The sequence below is a fragment of the Tachyglossus aculeatus genome, chromosome 1, assembly GCF_015852505.1.
Source record: "Tachyglossus aculeatus isolate mTacAcu1 chromosome 1, mTacAcu1.pri, whole genome shotgun sequence".
Lineage (NCBI taxonomy): Eukaryota > Metazoa > Chordata > Mammalia > Monotremata > Tachyglossidae > Tachyglossus > Tachyglossus aculeatus.
Window position 1 is genome coordinate 48717544 of NC_052066.1, and position 26485 is coordinate 48744028.

Genomic DNA, 26485 nt, shown 5'->3' on the forward strand with positions numbered 1-26485 from the left:
GGACCGTCTCTATATGTTGCCAATCTGTACTTCCCAAGTGCTTAGTACAGTGCTCTGCACACAGTAAGCACTCAATAAATACAATTGAATGAATCAATGAATAGAAATAGTAAAGAAGAGACCATGGGCAGAGAACATGTCTACCAACTCTGTTGAACTCTCCCAAGCACTCAGTACAGTGCTCTGCACACAGTAAGCACTCAGTACAGTGCTCTGCATGCAGTAAGTGCTCAGTAAATACAACTGATTAAACAGTCCAAAACTGCAGATCAAAATTCTGGGCAGAAACTGAAAATTCATCAAAGTCCTAAAATTGAAGCTCATTCATTCATTCAATCATATTTATTGAGCGCTTGTTGTATGCAGAACATTGTACGAAGCGCTTGGGAAAGTACAGTACAATGATAAACAGTGATATTCCCTGCCCACAATGAGCTTATAGTCTAGAGGGAGGGACACAGACATCAATACAAATAAATGAAATTACAGATAGGTGCATAGTGCTGTGTGGCTGGGAGGAGGAAGAGCAAAGGGAAAAATATGGAGTGCTTCACTAATTTGAAGCTGTTCTGCTTAAACTACTGCATGATATTTGGTTTTGTTTTCTGGGTAATTTCTTGCTCCTTGGATTCACTGTACAGGGATAGAAGTCCTTTAAAAACTTTTGGCAAAAATTCCGGAGTATTTCCCCTTTTTTTAATGGCATTTATTAAGCACTTACTATGTGCAAAGCACTGCTCTAAGCACTGGGGGGGATACAAGGTGATCAGGTTGTCCCAAGTGAGCCCCATTTTCCAGATGAGGTAACTGAGGCACAGAGAAGTGAAGTGACTTGCCCAGAAGTTACACAGTTGATGAGTGGCGGAGACAGGATTTGAACCCACAACCTCTGACTCCAAAGCCCGTGCTCTTTCCACTGAGCCACGCTGCTTCTCTAATTAATTAATTAATTAATTCCCTTATTAATTTCCTGCTCAGCCTCCCCCAGTACTAGTTGATTTCAATGAGATTCCAGGTGTGATGCAAGCTAAATCATAGGAAGGAAAGGGAAACCAACACTTTAAATTCCTAATGACATATCTAAAGCAAACATTTCTGGTAATTCAACAGTTCTGAGTTGTGGTAATAGCAGAAGAGTTTTGGGGGATTTTTTTAATGGTGTTTGGTAAGTGCTTACTTCAAGTCAGGAACTGTATTAAGCACTGGGGTAGATAGAAGTTAATCAGATTAAACACAGTCATGTCCCACATGGGGCTCACAGTCTTAATCCCCATTTTAAAGATCAGGTAACTGAGATACGGGGAAGTTAAGTGACTTGCTCAAGGTCACACAGCAGACAAGTGGCAAGCAGAGCACGGGCTTGGGAATCAGAGGTCATGAGTTCAAATCCCTGCTCCACTGCTTGTCAGCTGTGTGATTTTGGGCAAATCACTTCACTTCTCTGTGCCTCAGTTACCTCATCTGTAAAACGGGGATTAGGATTGTGAGCACCACATGAGACAACCTGATCACCTTGTACCCTCCCCAGGGCTTAGAACAGTGCTTTGCACATAGTAAGCACTTACCAAATACCACAGTTATTATTATTATTATTAAAACTAGGATTAGAACCCAGGTCCTTGGATTCCCAGGCCAGTGCTCTTTCCACTAAGCCATGCTGCTTCCCTGCAGAGTTGTCCTTTGGTTCAAAGATGACTGTTTAGAAAGGCACTTTTATTAAAAATGATCATGGCTTTTTAATAGTATTTGTTAATCCCTTACTATGTGTCAAGCACTTTTCTGAGTACTGGGATAGGCACAAATTAATCCGTCTTGATTCAATCTCTGAGCACATGGGGTTTACAGTCTAAGTAAGAGGGAGAACCGGCATTGAATCCCCATTTTACAAATGAGGAAACTGAGACACACAGAAGGTAAGTGACCTGTCCAAGGTCACACAACAGGCAAGTGGGGGATCTGAGATTAGAAACCTGGTCCTCTGGTTTCTAGGCCCACGTTTTATTGTCGAAACTATGTGCCAAGCTCTGTTCTCAGCACTGGGGTGGATAGAAGCAGTGTAGCTCAATGGAAACGGCATGGGCTTTGGAGTCAGAGGTCATGGGTTCAAATCCCGGCTCTGCCAATTGTCAGCTGTGTGACTTTGGGCAAGTCACTTCACTTCTCTGTGCCTCAGTTACCTCATCTGGAAAATGGGGATTAAGACTGTGAGCCCCACGTGGGACAACCTGATCAATTTGTAACCTCCCCAGCGCTTCAAACAGTGCTTTGCACATAGAGCTTAATAAATGTCATCATTATTTATTATTATAGAAGGTTATCAAGGTTTACACAGTCCCTGTCTCACTTGGGGTTGGTTCATAGTCTAGGTAGAAGGGGATAGGATTTAATTCCCGTTTTACAGATTAGGTCATTGAGGTCCAGAGAAGTTAAGTGACTCACCCAAGGTCATCCAGCAGACAAGAGGCAGAGCCTGGATTAGAACCCAGATGCTCTGTCTCCCGGGCTCATGTTCTTCCTATTAGGCCTTGCTGCTTCACTTAAATTAAGCAGTTTACAGCTCAATACACGGCAAAATCTTTTGATTTGCCCTAGTCTTCTCAATAGGCCTCGCTCTCGTTTTGTTAGTGAGATCCCCTGAGCTGAACTGCCACAAATGATTAAGTTTTAATTGTCTTCAGATTTGATTATTCATAGGTTCCTGTGCCAAAGCCAAGAATAGAGGTGCCAGTTCTAGATTGAATACACATTTTTTTAAAAAAGAATGTTATTTCATTTTCATTTGCGAAGATGACCATTCTCTCTTTCTGTATCGCCTGCCTGTTTTAATGGTGTTTTCAAGTTTCCACCTTTAAAGCACCCACCTCAAACCACTAGAGCTTTATTAGTTACCCCTCCAAAGAAACCAAAACAAAATAAAAGCAAACAAAAAACACAGATACAGGTTGTTTTCTCTGCCAAATAAGGATGCATTTTCCAGACACCTCTGCCTGAGCACACTTAGAAAAGAAGCCAGATTTGGACTCCAGTGGGATGCTACCAGACTGAAGTCTGCAGGTCCTCGAAGTCTGTGGATAAAGCTCAGGTCTGGAAGTTAGAGGACCTGGGTTCTAATCCTACTGTGTGACTTTGGGCAATGCACTTAACTTCTCTGTAACAGTTTCTTCAACTATAAAATTGGGATTCAATACCTCGACTACCTCCTACCTAGACCGTGAGCCCCATGGGGACAGGGACTGTGTCCTACCTGATTTAATTGTATCTACCCCAACATTTAGAGCAGCACTTGACACATAATGATAATAATAATTGCGATAGTTATTATTATTATGGCATTTGTTAAGCACTTACTGTGGATCAGGCACTGTACTAAGCACTGGGGTGGATGAAAGCTAATCAGGCTGGACATAGTCCCTGTCCCATGTGGAGCTCACAGTCTCTATCCCCATTTTACAGACGAGGAAACTGAGGCCCAAAGAAGTGAAGTGACTCCCAAGGTCACACAACAGACAAGTGGTGGAGCCAGAATTAGAACCCATGACCTTCTGACTCCCAGGACTGTACTCTATCCATTACAGCATGCTGCTTCTCAACAAACAGCATAAAAAGTACTCTCCCAAGTGATTAGTATAACATGGCTTAGTGGAAAGAGCCCAGGCTTGGGAGTAGAGGTCATGGGTTCTAATCCCAGCTCCGCCACTGGTCAGCTGTGTGACTTTGGGCAAGTCACTTAACTTCTCTATGCCTCAGTTACCTCAGCTGTAAAATGGGAATTAAGACTGTGAACCCCACGTGGGACAACTTGATTACCTTGTATCTACCCCAGAGCTTAGAACAGTGCTTGGCACATAGTAAGCGCTTAACAAATGCCATCATCACCATCATCATAGTGTTCTGCACACAGTAAGTGCCCAATATACAACATTGATAAATGAACGAATACTATTTTTTAAAAAAACTTCAAAAAAGGTCCTTCACCCTTGACAGGGTTCAACTGAAGGTGTTTATCTGTTCTTTTACAGGATGGAGGCTCATATTATATCAGCTCAATAGAAGCACGTTTGACTGTCTCGTCTCCAAGTAAGCATGCAACTTAATGGATTTTATATTTCAATGCCTAGTTATGTTCACTCTTTAGCCTATTGGCAGCTTTAATCTTTACCTTATCTGGAAACTTGTTACAGCTGGGATCATAAATAAGTGACTGAATGATTGAGTTGCTAGAGATCATTTTGGCTGCATTTTCAGTATGAGTTAAAAGTTCCATCTCACGATTACTAGGAGGTTTTAAAGGAGTCTGTGAGTTTCCATAGACCTCTCACCTCCCCACCACCCTCACTGGCTTCTTTCAGACACCTAGAGGTGCCAACTTTTCACTTTTCATCTGAAAAGCAGTGTGGTCTAGTGGTTAGAGCATGGGCCTAGGAGTCAAAAGCTCATGGGTTCTAATCCCAGCTCTTCCACTTGTCTGATGTGTGACCTTGAGTAAGTCACTTCACTTCTCTGTGCCCCCTCCCTCATCTGAAAAATGGGGATTAAAACTGTGAGCTCCCTGTGGGACAGGGACTGTATCCAACCTTGTATCTACAACAGTGTTTGGCATACAGTAAGCGCTTAACAAATACCATTATTAAGAGGCAGGGATTTCAGAGGGGACGTTGACCAAAAGGAGACAGGCTTCAGCGAACTAATAGCCCAGGAAGACTCCCATCTTGGGATTTTTCAGCCCTCACTCGGAATTCTCAGGGAGTAGTAATGGAAATAGTATTTATTAAGCCCTTACTGTGTGCAGAGCACCGTGCCAAGTGGTGGGAGAAAATACCCAAGTGGGAATTAAACACGGTCCTTGTCCCACGACGGTTTACAATCTGAAATCTTGGCAAAGACCTGGGATGAGCAAGGCTGGAAGTCCGACTAAGAAATCTGTGGGGGAGATTCACCCGGAGGAGTTGGTGCCTAGGGTGGCTATTGAAATGAGAGAGAACTTTAAAGAGCTAACTCTTATGCTGTGTGGTCCCCTTTTTTTAGGGAAGCAGCGTGGCTTCGTGGAAAGAGACCAGGATTGGGAGTCAGAGGACACGGGTTCTAATCCCACCTCCTCCACTTTTCTGCTGTGTGATCTTAGGCAAGCCACTAAACTTCTCTGTGCCTCATTTACCTCATCTGTAAAATGGGGGTTAAGACTGTGAGCCCCACGTGGGACAACCTGATTACCTTGCATCTACCTTGGTGCTTAGAACAGCATTTGGCACATAACAAGCGCTTAACAAATACCGTAATTATTATTTCCAATAAACTTCACACAGATTCCCCACTAGGGTATATATGCTATTTCTTGATTCAGCATCAGCACTTAGTACAGTGTCAGTGCTTAGTACAGTGCCTGGCACATGGTAAGCATTTAACAAATACCATTACTATTATTATCATTATTATTATTATTCCCCAATCCACCTTTCCTTACTTTTGCTACTCCAGGTGTATTTTTATCTTTCCTCTTGTTCCCACTGTGGATAAATAACCTGTGTCTGCCAGTCTCCCATAAGACTATAAGTGCCTTGAAATCAGAGGCAACGTCTTTGACTTCTACTGTGCTTACCCGAGCATTTAGTACACTGCTCAGCGCACATCTCCCTCTTTTGACTGTAAGCTCCTTGTAGGGAGGGAATGTGTTTACCAACTCTGTTAGATTGTATTCTCCCAAGCCCTTAATACAGTATCCCAACTGGATTACGGTATCAGCCTCCTTTCTGATCTCCCAGCCTCCTGTCTCTCCCCGCTTCAGTCTATACTTCACTCTGCTGCCCAGTTTATCTTTCTACAGAAACTCTCTGGGCATGTCACCCCCTCCTCAAAAATCTCCAGTGGTTGCCTATCAACCTTCGCATGAAGCAAAAACTCCTCACTATTGGCTTCAAAGCTCTCCATCACCTTGCCCCCTCTTACCTCACCTCCCTTCTCTCCTTCTCAAGCCCAGCCCGCACCCTCTGCTCCTCTGCCGCTAACCTCCTCACTGGGCCTCATGCTCGCTTGTCCCACCGTCGACCCCTGGTCCACATCCTACCTCTGGCCTGGATTGCCCTTCCTCCTCACATTTGCCAAACTAGCTCTCTTCCCCCCTTCAAAGCCCTACTGAAAGCTCACCTGCTCCAGAAGGCCTTCCCAGACTAAGTTTCCTCTGCTCCTCCTCCCCTCCCCATCAGCCTGACTCTCTCCCTCCGCGCTACCCTCCTTTCCGCCCCACAGCACCTGTGTATATATGTGATCCCGTTGTTGGGTAGGGACCGTCTCTATATGTTGCCAACTTGTACTTCCCAAGTACAGTGCTCTGTACACAGTAAGCCCTCAATAAATATGATTGAATGAATGAATGAATATGTACATATTTATTATTCCATTTATTTTATTAATTATGTGTATATATCTATAATTCTATTTATATTGATGTTATTGATGCCTGTTTACTTGTTTTGATGTCTGTCTCCCCCCTTCTAGATGGTGAGCCTGTTGTTGGGTAGGGATTGTCTGTATTTGTTGCGGAACTGTACTTTCCAAGTGTTTAATACGGTGCTCTGCACACAGTAAGCGCTCAGTAAATATGAATGAATGAATTGAATGAATGACTGTAAACACTATAGCCTGAGAAGCTGTGTGGCCTAGTGGATAGAGCACCGGCCTGAGAGTCAGAAGGACCTGGGTTCTGATTCCGGCTCTGTCACTTGTCTGCTGTGCAAACTTGGGCAAGTCACTTCACTTCTCTGGGCCTCAGTTTCTTCATCTGTAACAGTGGGATTAAGACCGTGTCCAGCTATCTTGTATCTACCCTAGTGCTTAGTACAGTGTCTGGCACATAGTAAGGGCTTAACAAATACCATAAAAAAGTAAGCACTCAATAAATACAGTTGATTGAGTAGCTTCTTAATGAATACAACTGATGAATTTATTCTGGGGCTAGAGGAAGTTGCAGAGTCTAGGTTAGGCAGAGGGTAAAAACCTAGAACTTGGGGATAGTGAATTCCTATCTACCAATCAAACAATCGTATTTATTGGAGCGCTTACTGTGTGCAGAGCACTGTACTAAGCGCTTGGGAAGTACAAGTTGGCAACATATAGAGACAGTCCCTACCCAACAGTGGGTTCACAGTCTAGAAGACCTCATCATCTACATCAGTGATATTTATTGAGCGCTTACTCTGTGCATAGGACTGTACTAAACACTTGTGAGGGTAAAATCCAACGCAATTCACCTCAACATCTCGTCTTCTAATTTGCAGGAATGGATCACCATGGAGTGAAAAAGGATGTTCAGTGGTTTAAGACATTGGTTGGGCATTCTTTCCAGTGCCTCAGCACCCAGAGTGTTCAACTTGGGAATGACCTGCAGCTGCAAACAGTCAATGTCCAACTCCAAGCATTCGACATTACAAGAGACCAGTTTGGGAACGGTAAGCTTTGACTCCAGGGGTTCATAAGCTCTCCATTTTGGAAACAGTGACAGCTCTGTTTTACCGCTAAAGCAGGCCCAGTAGCTCCCTTGGGAACAGGGGCATTCATTTAAAACAGTATCAACAGCTCCTTCAACAAAAAACCTTGGCCTACACTCACTCCTGTCCACCCTCTTGCCCAGATTTACAGGCATGTACGTGTACAGAGAAAGCCCACACTCTTCAAATCGCAGTGACAAACCCATTCATGGAAAAACACAAATTTTCTTTTTTTCCCAACACTCTACCAACTATCTTGACACATTGATGCAGACGCTCATGACATGGACACATAACACAGACACACATAAGAATTATTTTTGGATATCCCTTGATTATCTGTAAAATGCCTGTTCTCCTATGGACTCTATCTCGTCTAATTATCTCGTAGCTATCCCAATGCTTAGCACATAATAGAACCTTAATCAATCAATCAATCAATCGAATTTATTGAGCGCTTATTGTGTGCACAGCACTGTACTAAGTGCTTGGGAAGTACAAGTTGGCAACATGTTGGCATAACAAGTTGGCATAATCAGTGCCATCATCAACAATCAATCAACGGTATCTATAGAGCACTTATGAGGTGCAGAGCACTGAATTATCATGAGCACAATCTTGAGTTTTAATTATTAAACCCGGCTAATAATTGTCTTAAGTGTGCAGTCAGTTCTCCTGCAGCCTGCTTAATTACAAGTTTCAGGTGGCAGATTATTGAGTTAGAGAGTGTTCTTCCCATCAATCAATCAATCGTATTTATTGAGCGCTTACTGTGTGCAGAGCACTGTACTAAGCGCTTGGGAAGTACAAGTTGGCAACATATAGAGACAGTCCCTACCCAACAGTGGGCTCACAGTCTAAAAGACTGTGATATGTGTGATATGTGATATGTGTGGATTATGTCCGATAATCCATCATGTCTGGATACACAAGGAGTTTAGAGTCTAGAGGGGGAGACTGACTTAACATAAATTATGGGTGTGAACATAAGCGCTGTAAAGTACTATAAAGTGAGTTTAATGTAAAGTGAGTTAATTCTTTGGGACTGCACATTATAGAACTGACAGTACAGTGGCCAGAGATCTCATTAGAGAAACAGGAATGAATCCAAACAGCAGTGATCAAAAGTTCAGTCCATTTTTTCTCACCGCGCTCCTATACCTAACCAACAAAACCTAAAAGCCAAGTGGCTGCCCTCCAACTTCTGCTTGGAGGTTTAATCGCTAAAGATGGGGAACTTGACTAGCCACTAACTATATTTCAGGGAATGTGCTTGTGAAGTACCTATTGTGACTTCTCAAAAGATCTCTCAAGTTCCAAGACTTCCCCTTCACCGCCTGCCAGGAAGACTACCCACTTCAGATAAATTGCACAACACTTTGGGCAGAGAATTCCGATCTTTAGGAGTCTTTTCTCTTAATAACTCAAAACCCTTTATGACTGTTTTCTGATTCATCTTCACAATTGAGAAGCCCTGTGGCCTAGTGGAAAGAGACTGTTCTGGGAGTCAGAGGACCTGGCTTCTAATCCTGGCTCTGCCACTTGTCAGTTGTGTGGCCTTGGGCAAGTCACTTAACTTCTCTGGGCCTCAGTTACCTCATCTGTAAAATGGGGATTGAGACTGTGATATGGAACCTGGACTGTGTCCAACCTGATTATCTTGTATCCACCCCAAAAAGCAGCAAAAAAAATCTGCCCTATGTCATAGGAAGTGAACAGGTTTTGTAACAGTTGGAAATAAACTGCATCTGTAGCAGAGCTGGGACGTAGAACTGGAGCTCGTGTGACATGGTTTGCTTTGTCTGCTGTGTGACCTTGGGCAAGTCACTTCACTTCTCTGTGCCTCAGTTCCCTCATCTGTAAAATGGGGATTAAGCCTGTGAGCCCCACGTGGGACAACCTGATCACCTTGTATCCCCCCAGCGCTTAGAACAGTGCTTTGCACATAGTAAGCGCTTAACAAATGCCATCATTACTATTACTATTACTTTGTGTTCCAATATAGATGCATGCATGAACAGATGTCTGGGGATCAATCAGTCGATGCTTATTTATTGAGTGCTTATTATGTGCAGAGCACTGTACTAAACTCTTAGGAGAGTACAATATAGTGCCGAGCACAGTTAGTGCTTAACGAATACCATTATTATTATTATTATTGCAATACAATAGAGTTGATAGACACAATCCCTGCCCACAACAAACTTACAATTTATAGCATGGCGTAGTGAATAGGCAAGTCACTTTACTTCTCTGTGCCTCAGTTATCTGTATAATGGGGATTGAGACTGTGAGCCTCACGTGGGACAGGGACTGCATCCAACCTGATTTCCTTGTATCTACCCCAGTGCTTACTACAGTGCCTGGCATATAATAAGCGCTTAACAAATACCACAATTATTATTATTATTATTCATTCATCCATTCAATTTTATTGATTGTATGCTTACTGTGTGCAGAGCATTGTACTAAGCCCTTGAAAAGTACAATTCCGCAATAGAGACAATCCATGCCCACAACAGGTTAATTAATTTAAAGGGGGAGAGAGATATTAAAATAAATTTCAGTTGGGGAAAATGGGGAGGGGGTATAAAGATATCAGTCATATTTATGCAGAGCGCTGTACTAAGCGCTTGGGAGAGTACAATATAAAAGAGTTGGTAGACATTCATTCATTCAATCATATTTATTGAGCACTTACTGTGTGCAGAGCACTGTACTAAGCACTTGACATGTTTCCTGCCCACAACAAGCTTACAGTCTAGAGAGGGATATGTACATAAGTAGTCCGGGGGTAGGGAGACACCCCTTTTGAGAGGTTGTTGGAAAAGTAAAAAGGGAGTATCAGGGGATAGCAGTGCGATGAGGAGCCGTATAGTGCGACTAGGTATTTAGGCTCACCTTTACTCCTGAAGACAAAAAACTGCTTTGGAACTTGAGCCCTGCTTCTCCTGGTTTAGGTGGTGTTTCTTATTCAGTGGTTTCTGTTTCCCTCTAGCTTCTCTCTGAGTCAAAAGTCCCTCACATCTCAAAATGCTCTCCAGGGAGATGATGGAAGTCTGACTTCATTTTCTCTACTTTCTTCATTGTTTCATTTAAAACTACTGAGAGCTCACCTCCTCCAGGAGGCCTTCCCAGACTGAGCCCCCTCCTTCCTCTCCCCATCCCCCCGCCTTACCTCCTTCCCCTCCCCAAAGCACCTGTATATATGTATATATGTTTGTATGTATTTATTATTCTATGTATTTTATTTGTACATATTTATTCTATTTATTTTATTTTGTTAATATGTTTGGTTTTGTTCTCTGTCTCCCCCTTCTAGACTGTGAGCCCGCTGTTGGGTAGGGATCTTCTCTAAATGTTGTCAGCTTGTACTTCCCAAGCGCTTAGTACAGTGTTCTGCACACAGTAAGCGCTCAATAAATACGATTGAATGAATGAAAAGGATTAAAGAAGCAGTGTGGCTCAATGGAAAGAGCATGGGCTTAGGAGTCAGAGTTCATGGGTTCAAATCCTGACTCCGCGAGTTGTCAGTTGTGTGACTTTGGGCAAGTCACTTAACTTCTCTGGGCCTCAGTTACCTCATCTGTAAAATGGGGATTGACTGTGAGCCCCCCGTGGGACAACCTGATCACCTTGTATCTCCCCCAGTGCTTAGAATAGTTCTCTGCACTTAGTAAGCACTTAATAAATACCGTTATTATTAAACACAATCATTTAATCATCAATCATTGTGTTTAAAATAGCAAATGAATGGAAAGGTATGCTCAGAACCACCAGCAATCTGGACTTGTATTTTATGCTAGGTAGCCAGGCAATATGGACTAATGGATAGAGCACGAGTCTGGGAGCAGAGGAACCTGGGTTCTAATTCTGGCTCGGCCACTTGTCTACTGTGTGACCTTGGGCAAGTTTAGAGAAGCAGCGTGGCTCAGTGGAAAGAGCACGGGCTTTGGAGTCAGAGGTCATGGGTTCAAATCCCGACTCCGCCACTTACCTGCTGTGTGACCTTGAGCAAGTCACTTCACTTCTCTGGGCCTCAGTTCCCTCATTCCTCTGTGGGACAACCTGATCACCTTGTAACCTCCCCGGCACTTAGAACAGTGCTTTGCACATAGTAAGTGTTTAATAAATGCCATTATTATTATTATTATTTCATTTCTCTGTACTCCAATTACCTCATCTGTAAAATGGAGATTAAGATTGTGAGCCTCATGTGGGACACGGACTGTATCTATGCCACCATTTAGTACAGTGCCTGGCACATAGTAAGCACTTAAAAAATACCCTTTTTTAAAAAAACCCAAAACCTCAAACTGAATGTGCCCAGGAAGTAATTGTCGGAGAGTCCCATCCTGCCAGGTGGAATATCCCAATAATTCTTACTAAAGAGGGAACGCTTAGGTTGGTCATAATAATAATAATAAGTAATAATTCTTACTAAAGAGGGACCCCTTAGGTTGGTCATAATGATAATAAGTAATATTTCTTACTAAAGAGGGCCCCTTAGGTTGGTCATAATAATAATAAGTAATAATTCCTACTAAAGAGGGACCCCTTAGGTTGGTCATAATAATAATAAGTAATAATTCTTACTAAAGAAGGACCCCTTAGGTTGGTCATAATAATAATAAGCAGTAATTCTTACTAAAGAGGGACCCCTTAGGTTGGACATAATAATAATAAATGATAATTCTTACTAAAGAGGGACCCCTTAGGTTGGTTATAATAATAATAAGTAATAATTCTTACGGAAGAGGGACCCCTTAGGTTGGTCATAATAATAATAAGTAATAATTCTTACTAAAGAGGGACCCCTTAGGTTGGTGCAGTGTCCAAAGGGGGAATTCCCAGGGGAATTGCAAAGTCCTTGGTAAACTGGAGGCTATTGATAGAGCCAATTTCCTCTACTTTCTTCTCCTACTCACCCCTTCACTCCTGACCTTTAAGATCTCCTTCAGTGCTGAGGGGGATCAGAGTTGCACAGTGTGGCCTAATGGAAACAGCACAGATTTAGGAGTCAGAGGACCTGGGTTCTAATCCTTTGGTCTGCTGTGTGTGAATCTGGGCCACTGACTTAACGTCTCTGTCCCCCAGTTACCTCATCTATAAAATGGGAATTATTTCCCTTCCTCTGACTGTGAGTCCCATGTGGGAAAGAGACTATGGCCAATCTGATTAACTTGTATCTACCCCAGTGTTTAGAACAGAGCTTGGCACATAGACAGCACTTGTCAAATAAGATTAGAAAAAAAAAGTTCAAACAGTGATTGGCATGTGTAAGTGCTTAGTACAGTGCTCTGCACACGGTAAACGCTCAATAAATATGATTAAATGAATGTGTGATCCCCGCAAGGTGAATGGGAGGTTTTATTGGTAACAAGAAGCAGTTTTATCTATACTAAGAAGCAGCATGGCCTAGCAGATAGAGCACGGGCCTAAGTGGCAGGAGGACCTGGGTTCTGATTCCAGCTCTGCAGCTTGTCTGCTGGGTAACCTAGGGCAAGTCATTTTACTCAGTTATCTCATCTTTAAAATGGGGATTAAGACTGTGAGTCCTATGTGGCCGGGAGTCAATCAATCAATCAATCGTATTTATTGAGCGCTTACTGTGTGCAGAGCACTGTACTAAGTGCTTTGGAAGTACAAGTTGGCAACATATAGAGACAGTCCAGAGAGGCAGCATGGCCCAGTGGAAAGAGCCTGGGTTTGGGAGTCAGAAGATGTGGGTTCTAATCCCACCTCCTCCACTTGTCTGCTGTGTGGCCTTGGGCAAGTCACTTAACTTCTCCTTGCTTCAGTTACCTCATCTGTAAAACGGGGATTAAGACTGTGAGCCTCACGTGGGACAACCTGATTACCCTGAATCCACCCCAGCAATTAGAACAGTGCTTGGCACATAATAAATGCTTAACAAATACCACAGTTATTATTATTGTTATTAATGTGGGAATGGATGAATTCAAGAAGGTCAAAAACTTGTCAGTCAATCAATCAATCGTATTTATTGAGCACTTACTGTGTGCAACTTGTGCTTGGGAAGTACAAGTTGGCAACATATAGAGACGGTCCCTACCCAACCGTGGGCTCACAGTCTAGAGGACTGTGTCGTTTTAGGGTGGAAGAGTCCTGAGTTGGGAAGCAGATAAATCATTTCCAGTCCTGGTTCCTCTAGAAGTAAAGATGTGTATTGAGTGTCTATTGGGAACAACAAACTGTATTAAGCACTTGGGAAAGCATAATAGAAACTAAACGTACAGTCCATGCCCACAAGCTGACCTGGAGGAAGTTGTTTCACCTTTAGTCTTCGGTGTGACCTGGTGGAAAGAGTCAGAAGGACCTGTGTTCTAATCCCGGCTCTGTTATAAGTCTGCTATATGACTTTGGACAGGTCACTTCACTTTTCTATGCCCGATGACCTCACCTGTAAAATGGGGATGAAGAATGTGAGCCCCATGTAGGACATAGACTGCGTCCAACCTGATTAGCTTTTATCTACACCACTACTTCCCTAGCACATGTACTTCCCAAATGCTTAGTACAGTGCTCTGCACACAGTAAGTGCTCAATAAATACGGTTGAATGAATGAATGAACATCATAAGCACTTAACAAATACCATTAAAAATACCCCCAAAACCTTTACTGTGCTTTTCTTCTCCTGGTAAAGTCCAGGTGGATGTGTTTCTACTTTAACGACTCTTCTGGATTTGGCTTCTTGGGCATAACACTTCATACTTTACTTCAATTACAGCAGATGAATGCTTCAGTGACAGGAACAGGAGAGCAATCCCTGTGGCTGTGAGCCTGAGTATCACAGGATTGTTTGTGGTTTTGCTTGTTACCTGCCTGGTGACCAGAAAAAGCCCTGCTAGAGGATATGAACGCATCTAAAGTTCCCACCTTCTTCAAAATGTGCGTAGCAAGTATAAGGGCCTTGGGACTTTCGGCAAGAGATGATGGTTTTCGCTTTTTGCCTTCCCCAAAATGGCAGTTTTAATTGGGTGGGACCTTAGAAAACGTCCAGATGTTCTCTGTCTCCCCCTTTTAGACTGTGAGCCCACTGTTGGGTAGGGACTGTCTCTATATGTTGCCAATTTGTACTTCCCAAGCGCTTAGTACAGTGCTCTGCACATAGTAAGTGCTCAATAAATACGATTGATGATGATGACCGCTGAGGTGACAGGGACAACAGAACCAGTAGCTGTCATCGGTGCCCACCAAGCTCTATCCCTGCCGGTGGGGGCAATTACAAAATAAAGGTTCCTGCCCCCTTTCCTTGCCAATCTTACATAAAGAAGGGTTCATTCATTCATTCAATAGTATTTATTGAGCGCTTACTGTGTGCAGAGCACTGTACTAAGCACGTGGGAAGTACAAGTTGGCAACATGTAGAGACGGTCCCCACCCATTAGCGGGCTCACAGTCTAGAAGGGGGAGACAGACAACAAAACAGCACAAATTAACAAAATAAATAGAATAGTAAATTCATTCATTCATTCATTCAATCGTATTTATTGAGCGCTTACTGTGTGCAGAGCACTGTACTAAGCACTTGGGAAGTATAAGTTGGCAACATATAGAGCCGGTCCCTACCCAACAGTGGGCTCAAAGCGCTTACTATGTGCAAAGCACTGTTCTATGCGCTGGGGAAGATACAAGGTGATCAAGTTGTCCCACGAGGGGCTCAAAGTCTTCACCCCCATTGTACAGATGAGGGAACTGAGGCCCAGAGGAGTGAAGTGACTTGCCCAAAGTGACACAGCTGACTGTTGGTGGGGCTGGGATTTGAACCCAGGACCTCTGACTCCAAAGCCCGGGCTCCAAGGGTTGCCTTGGCTAGGCAGGCTGCAGAGGGAATCAGCATTGACATAGTGGGTAGAGCACGGGGCTGGGTTCTAATATGATCTTGGGCAAGTCACTTCACTTCTTTGGGACTCAGTTCTCTCATCTGTAAAATGGGGATTGACAGTGAGCCCTATGTGGGATAAGTACTGTGTCCAACCTAATAACCTTGCATCTACCCCAGTGTTTAGAACAGTGCTTGGCACATAGTAAGTACTTAACATTCATTCATTCAATCGTATTTATTGAGCGCTTACTGTGTGCAGAGCACTGTACTAAGCGCTTGGGAAGGACAAGTTGGCAACATATAGAGACGGTCCCTACCCAACAGCGGGCTCACAGTCTAGCAAATACCATAATAATTAATAATAACCAGTAAACACACATTCTGGATTTACGCCGCCAACATTTTCAAACCGAGCATATAATCTGGTAGAATTTTAGGAGGGTGACAGATTTGGTCTGTGATTCAACAACACAGTTTTTGAACAAACTCAAAATATTGGGAACTACCAGGGGTAGAGAGGGAGAAAAGATCAAACCAATACAGAAAGAGATGGAGCTCTGTAGAGAGATGTCAATCTTTCTTCCATAATCCATCATTGAAAATGTTATGAGCAGAAGGACATCTTTGACTGAAACAGGTCTTTTAAATTGTGTCATGGTTTGCTGCGTGTTCCAACGTATATGAGCGGATGTCTGAGGAATCAATCAGTCGATGGCTATTTATTGAGTGCTTATTGTGCACAGAGCACTGTACTTTGTTGACAACTTGTACTTCCCAAGCGCTTAGTACAGTGCTCTGCACACAGTAAGTGCTCAATAAATACGATTGATTGATTGATTAGGAGAGTACAATACAATAGAGGGTTTTTTATGGCATTTATTAAGTGCTTACTATGTGCAAAGCACTGTTCAGAGTTCGTAGACACGATCCCTGCCAGTGGGGAGATGTGGGGGGGGAAGTGGAGGAAAGTGGGGAAATGTGTCTGTTTATTGTTTTATTGTACTCTTTCAAGTGCTTAGTACAGTGTTTTGCACACAGCAAGTGCTCAGTAAATACGACTGAATGAATGAAATGATACAGGCAGCTTCCTGAGCCCATCCTACTTGGTGATCCTTATTTGATTCTTTCAAATGAAGGCTAAAAATGAATGAAAATCAATTAATCATATTTATTGAGCGCTTACTGTGTGCAGAGCACTGTACTAAGCGCTTGGGAAGTCCAAGTTGGCAACATATAGAGACAGTCCCTACCCAACAGTGGACTCACAGTCTAAAAGGGGGAGACAGAGAACAAAACCAAACATACTAACAAAATAAAATATAATAGATATGTACAAGTAAAATAATTAGAGTAATAAATATGTACAAACATATATACAGGTGCTGTGGGGAAGGGAAGGAGGTAAGATGAGGGGGACGAGGGGAAGAGGAAGGAAGGGGCTCAGTCTGGGAAGGCCTCCAGTCTGGTTTGGGTGGAAGCGGGAGGCTGTGCGAGGCAGAGGAGCAGCCCCCAATCAATCAATCAATCAATCGTATTTATTGAGCGCTTACTGTGTGCAGAGCACTGTACTAAGTGCTTGGGAAGTACAAGCTGGCAACATATAGAGACAGTCCCTACACAGAGCTGCATTTGTCTGCAAATCACCTCTCTGGGATTAATGTTCTGGTGAAGGATTAATGTTCTTTCCCCAATCGGTGGGATTAGCCAGCATGGCACAGCGGATAGAGGATGGTCCCGAGAGTCAGAAGGTCTTGGGTTCTAATCCAGCTTCTGCCATTTGTCTGCTGTGAGGCTTTGGGCAAGTCACTTCACTTCTCTGGGCCTCAGTTCCCTCATCTGTAAAATGGGAATTGAGGCTGTGAGCCCTACATGGGACAGGGACTGTGTCCAACCCGATTTGCTTGTATCCACCCAGTAGTTAGTATGGTGTCTGACACAAAGTGCTTAACAAATACCATATTATCAGCGCTTAGAACAGACTGAATGAATGAATAGTAAGTGCTTAACAAATACCATTATTATTATTATTATTTATTGAGCACTTACCGTGTGCAGGGTAAACTATTAAGAGTCTGAGAGAGTACAATAGGATCAGTAGATATAATACCTGTCCTCAGAGAGCTTACTTTGCTGGGAGATGATGTAAATTGTTTTGTATCCAAAAGTACTCTGAATCTCAGACTTTGTTGGTCCACCACTTGTCACTCTATTCACTGTTTAATCTCTTTCTACCTTAAATTCAATCTTTTCATTCATTCAGTCATATTTATTGAGCACTTACTGTGTGCAGAGCACTTTTCAAAGAGCATGGAAAGTACAATTCAGCAACAAAGAGAGACAATCCCTGCCCACAACTGGCTCGCAGTCTAGAAACGGGAAGACAGACATCAAAATAATAATAATAATGATGGCATTTTTTTAAGCACTTACTACGTGCGAAGCACTGATCTAAGTGCTGGGGTGGATACAAGGTGATCAGGTTGCCCCATGTGGGGTTTACAGTCTTAATCCCCATTTTACAGATGAGGTAACTGAGACTCAAGGAAGTTAAGTGACTTGCCTGAAGTCACACAGCTGACAAGTGGCTGAGCCGGGATTAGAACCCATGACCTCTGATTCCCAAGCCCGTGCTCTTTCCACTGAGCCACACTGCTTCTCTCAAAACCTCTCAAGACCTTACTCTGATTTCAGCATAGAGTGTCTTATTCTGTGAGTAAACTTCTGGATAAAGAAGTTTGGTAGGGACCAAAGAAGGGGTAATTGCAAGACCTTAAATAATAATAATAATAATAATAATAATAATCATGGCATTTGTTAAACGCTTACTATGTTCAAAGCCCTGTTCTAAGCGCTGGGGGGATAGAAGGTGATCAGGTTGTCCCACATGGGACAACAGTCTTCATTCCCATTTTACAGTTGAGAGAACTGAGGCTCAGAGAAGTCAAGTGACTTGCCCAAGGTCACACAGCAGACACGTGGCGGAGCTGGGATTTGAACCCATGACCTCTGACTCCAAATCCCAGGCTCTTTCCACTGAGCCATGCTGCGGTCTCTAAAAAACTCAAGCTGTAACATTTGAGGAAACCAGCATAAGAGCCCTTCCTTAATGTTGCTGAAAAGTATAACTGCAGTTTCCAAGGTTAATGAAAAGCAAAGTGTGGTATCTAAAAACAGAATTCAGGTCACTGTGGACAGGGAATGTGTCTACCATCTCTGTTGTATTATACTCTCCCAAGTGTTTACTACAGTGCTGTGCACACAGTAAGCACTCAATCAATTTGACTGATTGATAAAAAAAATTAGTTCCATATATTAGCTGCGGATGAAAAAGGAAAATGAACAAATGAAGAAATTGAGAAATGAAGGCTCCTGGAAGAGATGAGATTTCAGACTTTGAAGATAGAGTGAGCTGTAGTTTGGTGGATATGATTGTTGCCAACTTGTACTTCCCAAGCGCTTAGTACAGTGCTCTGCACACAGTAAGCGCTCAATAAATATGATTGATGATGATGATGAAGGGGGAGGAGTCCAGATAGAAGAAACAAAGGGAGTATGAGGTTGGAGGCAAGAGAGACAAGAACAGGCACAAGTAAATGGGGTAGCTTGAGAGGACAAGTGGGAGCTGGGGTGTAGTGGGAGTGAGAGTGGGTAAACAGAGAGGGAGTTAGGGTTGATTGGGTGCCTTAAAAGTCAATAGTCAAGAAGAATTCCTGCTTGATCAAGAGAGGAATGGGTCTCATTAGAGATTTTTGAGGGAGGAGATGTGAGGAGATTGTTTTAGGAAAATGATCCGAGCGGCATAGTGAAGTACAGGCTGGAAGTGGGTAAAACCGGAGGTGGGGAGTTGTTTTCCCTTATCCTCAGGTAGGCCCTTGGTTACCTTAGGTGATTTGATTTCTAGATGCCAGGCAGAGAGGGGAGGAGGGGAAAAAGGAAGAGGAGAGTGTACCAAGCACTTAGACAGCGCTCTGCACGCAGTAAGCGCTCAATAAATATGATCGAATGAATGCCACAAGTCTATCACTTTATACCTCTGCAGCTGGGGGTCTTTGGAGTACTTGGCTGCCATCCCAGCCAACGGTGAGACCTTAATACTCTGACCTGCGATAGAGCCCCCAAATTCACTGTCATCTCCACCCATTTGGGGCTATCTCGTCCCCTCATTTTCACTAGCCACAAAAAATTCATTCATTCATTCATTCAATCGCATTTATTGAGCGCTTATGGTGTGCAGAGCACTGTACCAAGCGCTTGGGAAGTGCAAGTTGGCAACATATAGAGACGGTCCCTACCCAACAGTGGGCTCACAGTCTAGATGTGAAACAGTCTAGATGTGAAACTATTCACATGGTTCCAGCTCTTTGTCTCACATTTCAGTCATTCATTCATCCAATCGTATTTATTGAACACTTACCGTGTGAAAGCACTGTACTAAACGCTTGGGAGAGTACAATATAATGATAAACAGACACATTCCCTGCCCACAGGAGCTTAGAGTCTCAATGGTAATTTACAATGAATCTAGGGTTTCCCCAATTTTTCTCCTAGCCATCCAGTATCACCATAACCTTGTTCCTCTTTCAGAACATAAGAAGACTCTGGTTCTTTCCAGTTACGCAAGTTAACACCAATACAGTCTGGTTACACAAAGGGGCCCGGGCTATGAGTCCACTGGAGGCCTTTTCAGCCACACACAAACTCATAGGTAGAATTCACCAGCATTGGAGTCTCCTAATATGAAAGATCACTATATCCCCCGATAGACTCATCATCAACACCATTTGAGTTTCTGTTTTGTAAATACCAGGCCCTCTGTGCAGTAATAATAATAAGAAGACTATCATGGCATTTGTTAAGCAGTTATTGTGTGGTCAAGCATTGTTCTAAACATTTGGGTTGCCTACATGTTAATTAGTTCTGTCTCCCCCACTCCGTCCATTCATTCATTCAATTGTATTTATTGAGCGCTTACTGTGTGCAGAGCACTGTACTAAGCGCTTGGGAAGTACAAGTTGGCAACATGTAGAGACGGTCCCTACCCAACATTCATTCATTCATTCATTCAATCGTATTTATTGAGCACTTACTGTGTGCAGAGCACTATACTAAGCGCTTGGGAAGTACAAGTTGGCAACATATAGAGATGGTCCCTACCCAACATGCATTCATTCATTCATTCAATTGTATTTATTGAGTGCTTACTGCGTGCAGAGCACTGTACTAAGCGCTTGGGAAGTACAAGTTGGCAACATATAGAGACGGTCCCTACTCAACAACAGGTTCACAGTCTAGAAGGGGGTGACAGACAACAAAACGAAACATGTGGACAGGTGTCAAGTCATCAGAATAAATAGAAATAAAGCTATATGCACAACATTAAGAAAATAAATAGAATAGTAAATATGTACAAGTAAAATAAATAGAGTAATAAATCTGTACAAACATATACAGGTGCTGTGGGGAGGGGAAGGAGGTAGGGCTGCGGGGATGGGGAGGAGGAGAGGAAAAAGGGGGCTCAGTCTGGGAAGGCCTCCTGGAGGAAATGAGCTGTGAACTTGTTGTGGGCAGGGATTGTCACTCTTTATTTTTGGATTGTACTTTCCCAAGCACTTAATACAGTGCTCTGCGCTCAGTAAGAACTTAATAAATATGATTGAAATGAAAAAATGAAAAAAAAATAGGTCAGACACAGTCCCTGTCCCACCCCTGTGGGATTGGGTATTGAATCCCCATTTTACAGATGAAGAAAGTGAGGCCTAGAAAACTTAAGTGACTTATCCAAGGTCACACAGCAGGCAAGTGGCGGAGCTGGAGAAGCCAAGTCCTCTAGCTTCCAGGCCCATACTCTTTCCACCAGGTTGGGCTGCTTCTCTATGGCTATACATTCATTCTTCGGTACAAGTTTCAGTTTTTGAATAAGAACAGAATAGCCACGTCTTCCCACGAACAAACACCTTGGACAGTTATGGGCAGGGAACATGCCTCATTCCCACAAGTGCTTAGTAATAATAATAATAATAATTGGCATTTATTAAGCGCTTACTATGTGCAAAGCACTGTTCTAAGCGCTGGGGAGGATACAGGGTGATCAGGTTGTCCCACGGGGGTCTCACAGTCTTAATCACCATTTTACAGATGAGGTAACTGAGGCCCAGAGAAGTTAAGTGACTTGCCCAAGATCACACAGCAGACATGTGGCAGAGTCGAGATTCGAACCCATGACCTCTGACTCCAAAGCCCGTGCTCTTTCCACTGAGCCACACTGCTTCTCTATAATGATGGCATTTATTAAGCGCTTACTATGTGCAAAGCACTGTTCTAAGCACTGGGGAGGTTACAAGGTGATCAGGTTCTCCCACATGGGGCTCACAATTTTAATCCCCATTTTACAGGTGAGGTAACTGAGGCACAGAGAAGTTAAGTGACTTGCCCAAAGTCACACAGCTGGCAATTGTCAGAGGTGGGATTTGAACCCGTGACCTCTGACTCCAAAGCCCATGCTCTTTCCACTGAGCCACACACACAGCTAGTACAGCTCTCTGTACACGGCAAGCACTCAAAAGATGCCATCGCTTGTTTGATTGATTGGATTATAGTATCACGGTGCTGAAAGTAACTTCAAAACCATCTGGCTCAGCTCCCTCGTATTTTTAGAGCTCGCCAAAGATTATGATTTCACAGAGAAGCAGCGTGGCTCAGTGGAAAGAGCCCGGACTTTGGACTCAGAGGTCGTGGGTTCGAATCCTGGCTCCGCCACAAGTCTGCTGTGTGACCTTGGGCAAGTCACTTAACTTCTCTGAGCCTCAGTTACCTCATCTGTAAAAATGGGGATTAAGACTGTGAGCCCCACGTGGGACAACTTGATCCCATTGTAACCCCCCCAGTGCTTAGAACAGTGCTTTGCACATAGTAAGCGCTTAATAAATGCCATCATTATTATTATTATTATTATTATTTCATGACTTCTTTCATTAGCCTGTTCCAAGCTAATCATTCTGTGTGAAGAAGTATGCAATACAAGACTAACTCACCGGGATACTGGGAAAAAAAACCCGAGGTCCACGGCCTGTCAGGATCTTTCTGGAGCAGTATCCATCTCTCATCTCTTTCATTCAACCTGCTTATTAGGTCTGTCACCAAACCTGGCAGTTCTACGTCCACCACATCTCTAGAACCAGTTTCTTCCTCTTCAACTTTACTGATCCAAGCACTAATTGTAGCCCACCTTGACAACTCCATAGACCTCTCTGCCTACTTACCGTCTTTCCCTTCTTTAATCCATACTTCGCCCTGCTTCCCAGATCATTGTTATAAAAATCCATTCAATCCACATCTCACTCTTCACAAACCAACCTTGAGGGACTCGATCAGTTCTCCCTACCTAACCTTGCTAATCACCTATTAATTATGGTATTCTTTAAACACTTACTATGTGCCAAGCACTGTTCTAAGCACTACAACCCAGCCCACACATTTGTCTCGTTTAAGGCGAACCAACTCATCATGCCTTAGTCTTGTCTGTCTGACCATATCTTCCTTCAGGCCAGGACCTCCGACTAACCACCCCCCACTCTCCCTTCACTGTTGCTTATACACTTGGGTCTGGACTCCTTAATAATGATAATAACAATAATAATGATGGCATTTGTTAAGTGCTTACTATGTGCAAAGCACTGTTCTAAGCGCTGAGGGGGATGCAAGGTGATCAGGTTGTCCCACGTGGGGCTCACAGCCTTTATCCCCATTTTACAGATGAGGTAACTGAGGCGCAGAGAAGTTAAGTGACTTGCCCAAGGTCACACAGCAGACACGTGGAGGAGCTGGGATTCGAACCCATGACCTCTGACTCCAAAGCCCGAGCTCTTTCCACTGAGCCACGCTGCTTCTCTAAGCATTTTGATATTCACCCCACCTCCAATCAATCCATCAGTCAATCAATCCGTCATATTTATTGTGTGCAGAGCACTGCACTAAGAACTTTGGAGCAAACAACATAACATACAACATAACCGAGTTCCCTGCCCACAAGATGATTAGAGTTTAGAGGACTCCAACCCCACAGTGGTTATGTCCATATCCTTACACTCTTCCATTTTCCTATCCTGTATTTAAATTTACTGTGTGTGCCTTACTACTACTTCTAATAAAAGTATTCGTTAAGTACTTACTAAGTGGCTCCTTGAGGGCAGCGATTATATCTACCAACTCTATTGCATTGTACTCTTCCAAATGCTAAAGCAGAGGCCTTCCCAGACTGAGCCCCTCCATTACTCTCCCCCTCCCCATCCCCCCGGCCCTACCTCCTTCCCCTCCCCACAGCACCTGTATATATATGTTTGTACAGATTTATTACTCTATTTATTTTACTTGTACATATTTACTATTCTATTTATTTCATTTTGTTAATATGTTTTGTTTTATTGTCTGTCTCCCCCTTCTAGACTGTCAGCCCGCTGTTGGGCAGGGACCGTCTCGATATGTTGCCAATTTGTACTTCCCAAGCGCTTAGTACAGTGCTCTGCACACAGTAAGCGCTCAATAAATACGATTGAATGAATGAATAGTACAGTGCTCTGCACACAGTAAGCGCTCAATAAATACGATTGAATGAATGAATAGTACAGTGCTCTGTACACAGTAAGCGCTCAATAAATATGATTGAATGAATGAATAGTACAGTGCTCTGCACACAAGCGCTCAATAAATACGATTGAATGAATGAAGTATAATGCTCTGTATACAGCAAAAGTTCAGGAAATACTATTGATTGATCGATTGATTGATTGATTGACTGAGTGCTTCCTTCCTTGCTTGGAATTTGGAGCGAGCAAGGACATTATTGGAATTAGTTAGTGGAGCAGGGCACAAAAGTAGAATAATGTCCACTCCTTTAACCTCTTTTCTTTCTCTGCCGGAGTCCTCTCTGCCCGCCTGTCTCTAGACTTCAATCGTCTCTAGATTGTAAGCTCATTGTGGGCAGGAAAATTGTCCATTTATTGTTGTATTGCACTCTCCCCAGTGCTTAGTAAAGTACCCTGCACACAGTAAGCACTCAGTAAATACATTTGACTGCCTTTTCTCCTGGCCACTTTTGAATGGCCCAGTAATGATTTCAGAGCCAATCCAGACCTATTTATGTCTAATCTAATTCTCAACTTGGAGATCAGAACCCTTTGAGAGGTTGCTGAGAATGTTTTAGTGCAAAGATTAGAGTTAGGGGAGGCCCAGATTCTGGTGCAGTGGAGCTCTTGGGCAGCAAGACTCATCGGATTCATTCATTCACTCAATCATACTTATTGAGCGCTTAGTGTGTGCAGAGCACCGTATTAAGTGATTGGGAAGTACAATTCGGCAACACATAGAGACGGTCCCTACCTAACAACGGGCTCACGGTCTAGAAGGGGGAGACAGACAATAACAAAAAATAAGTAGACAGGTGTCAAAATCATCAGAACAAATAGAATTGTAGCTATATGCACATCATTAACAAAATAAATAGAATAGTGAATATGTAAAAGTAAAATAAATCGAGTCATAAATCTGTACAAATATATACAAGTGCTGTGGGGAGGGGAAGGAGGTAGGGTGGGAGGGGGATGGGGAGGACCTCTTTCCCTCAAATGATGACTCCAGAATTCTCTTTCCTTAGTATTAGTATTCTCCCCTATAATTACCATCATCCCTTTAGCTTTCTTGAAAGTGAAGGGAGGTTATCTAACACTTTTTGTTTAAGCAAGGAGTTCTTGGTGGCCTGAGGTTTTGAAAGTGTTAGAAGTAACTTCACCAATATTCTTAGAGCATGGACTACAGATCTTGTAGAACTTGCAAGCTGGTCTGATCCTGAAATTATTTCTCTTTGTAAAGCAAGTCATCTCTTGATGGTCACCCAGTGGAAAGAGCACGGGCCTGAAAGTCAGAAGGAACTGGGTTCTAATCTCGGCTCCACCACTTGTCAGATATGTGACTTTGGACAAGTCACTTCACTTCCCTGTGCCTCAGTTACCTCATCTGTAAAATGGGGATTAAGACTGGGAACCCCATGTGAGTCAGGGCCTATGTCAACCTTGATTTGCTCATCAATCAATCAATCAATGTCGTATTTATTGAGCGCTTACTGTGTGCAGAGCACTGTACTAAGCGCTTGGGAAGTACAAGTTGGCAACATATAGAGACAGTCCCTACCCAACAGTGGGCTCACAGTCTAAAAGGGGGAGAGAACAAAACCATACTAACAAAATAAAATAAATAGAATAGATATGTACAAGTAAAATAAATAAATAAATAAATAGAGTAATAAATATGTACAAACATATACACATATATATAGGTGCTGTGGGGAAGGGAAGGAGGTAAGATGAGGGGGATGGAGAGGGGGACGAGGGCATATACATCCCAGCATTTAGAACCGTGCTTGGCACGTAGTAAGCACTTAACAAATACCACAGTTATTATTATTTTTAGTATTATTGTTGTTGTTGTTGTTATTGTCATTATGCATGTGTCCCCGGGAAGTCTAACAGGCAGAAAATATCAATAGGCTCAAAAAGGGTTTGGAATAATTCATGGGGCAGTTGATTTGTAAGGATCCAGGAGTTTACATGGACCCATGGGAGACAGGCTGATGATTAGAAAGGAAGGTGGTGGACATTAGGGGATCCAGCCCTAGTCAGAGCACAGGCCGGGGGAGTCAGAAGGACCTGGGTTCTAATCCCAGCTCCACCGCATGTCTGCTGTGTGGCCTTGGACAAGTCACTTCACTTCTCTGTGCCTCAGTTACCTCATCTGAAAAATGGGGATAAGTGTGTCAGCCCCTTGTGGGACGGGGACTGTGCCCAATCTGATTAACTTGTAACTACCCCAGTGCTTAGAACAGTGCACATAGTAAGTGCTTAACAAGTATCATAATTATTATTAGTAGTAGTAGTAATATTAAGGAGAGAAACCCTCAGCTGTCCAAGTGCGTTTTTACCCTGATTTTGGAAGCAGTACTCACCCTGGATGGGCCAGTGGCCTGACTGAAATGGCATTCCTTACAATAATAATAATAATGGCATTTATTAAGTGCTAACTATGTGCAAAGCACTGTTCTAAGTGCTGGGGAGGTTACAAGGTGATCAGGTTGTGTCACGGGGGGCTCACAGTCTTAACCCCCA

General features: G+C 43.2%; 1 protein-coding gene across 1 annotated transcript in view; it reads left to right on the plus strand.

Moving 5' to 3' along the window:
* Nucleotides 1-26485, plus strand: part of LAMP3 (lysosomal associated membrane protein 3) — a 51032-nt gene that overhangs the window by 23324 nt on the left and 1223 nt on the right. The window contains exons 4-6 of the mRNA XM_038744807.1: nucleotides 4020-4077; nucleotides 7272-7442; nucleotides 14235-14395. Coding sequence (XP_038600735.1) covers nucleotides 4020-4077; nucleotides 7272-7442; nucleotides 14235-14374 — 369 coding nt within the window. The 3' untranslated portion in view covers nucleotides 14375-14395. The remainder of the gene's footprint in view (nucleotides 1-4019; nucleotides 4078-7271; nucleotides 7443-14234; nucleotides 14396-26485) is intronic.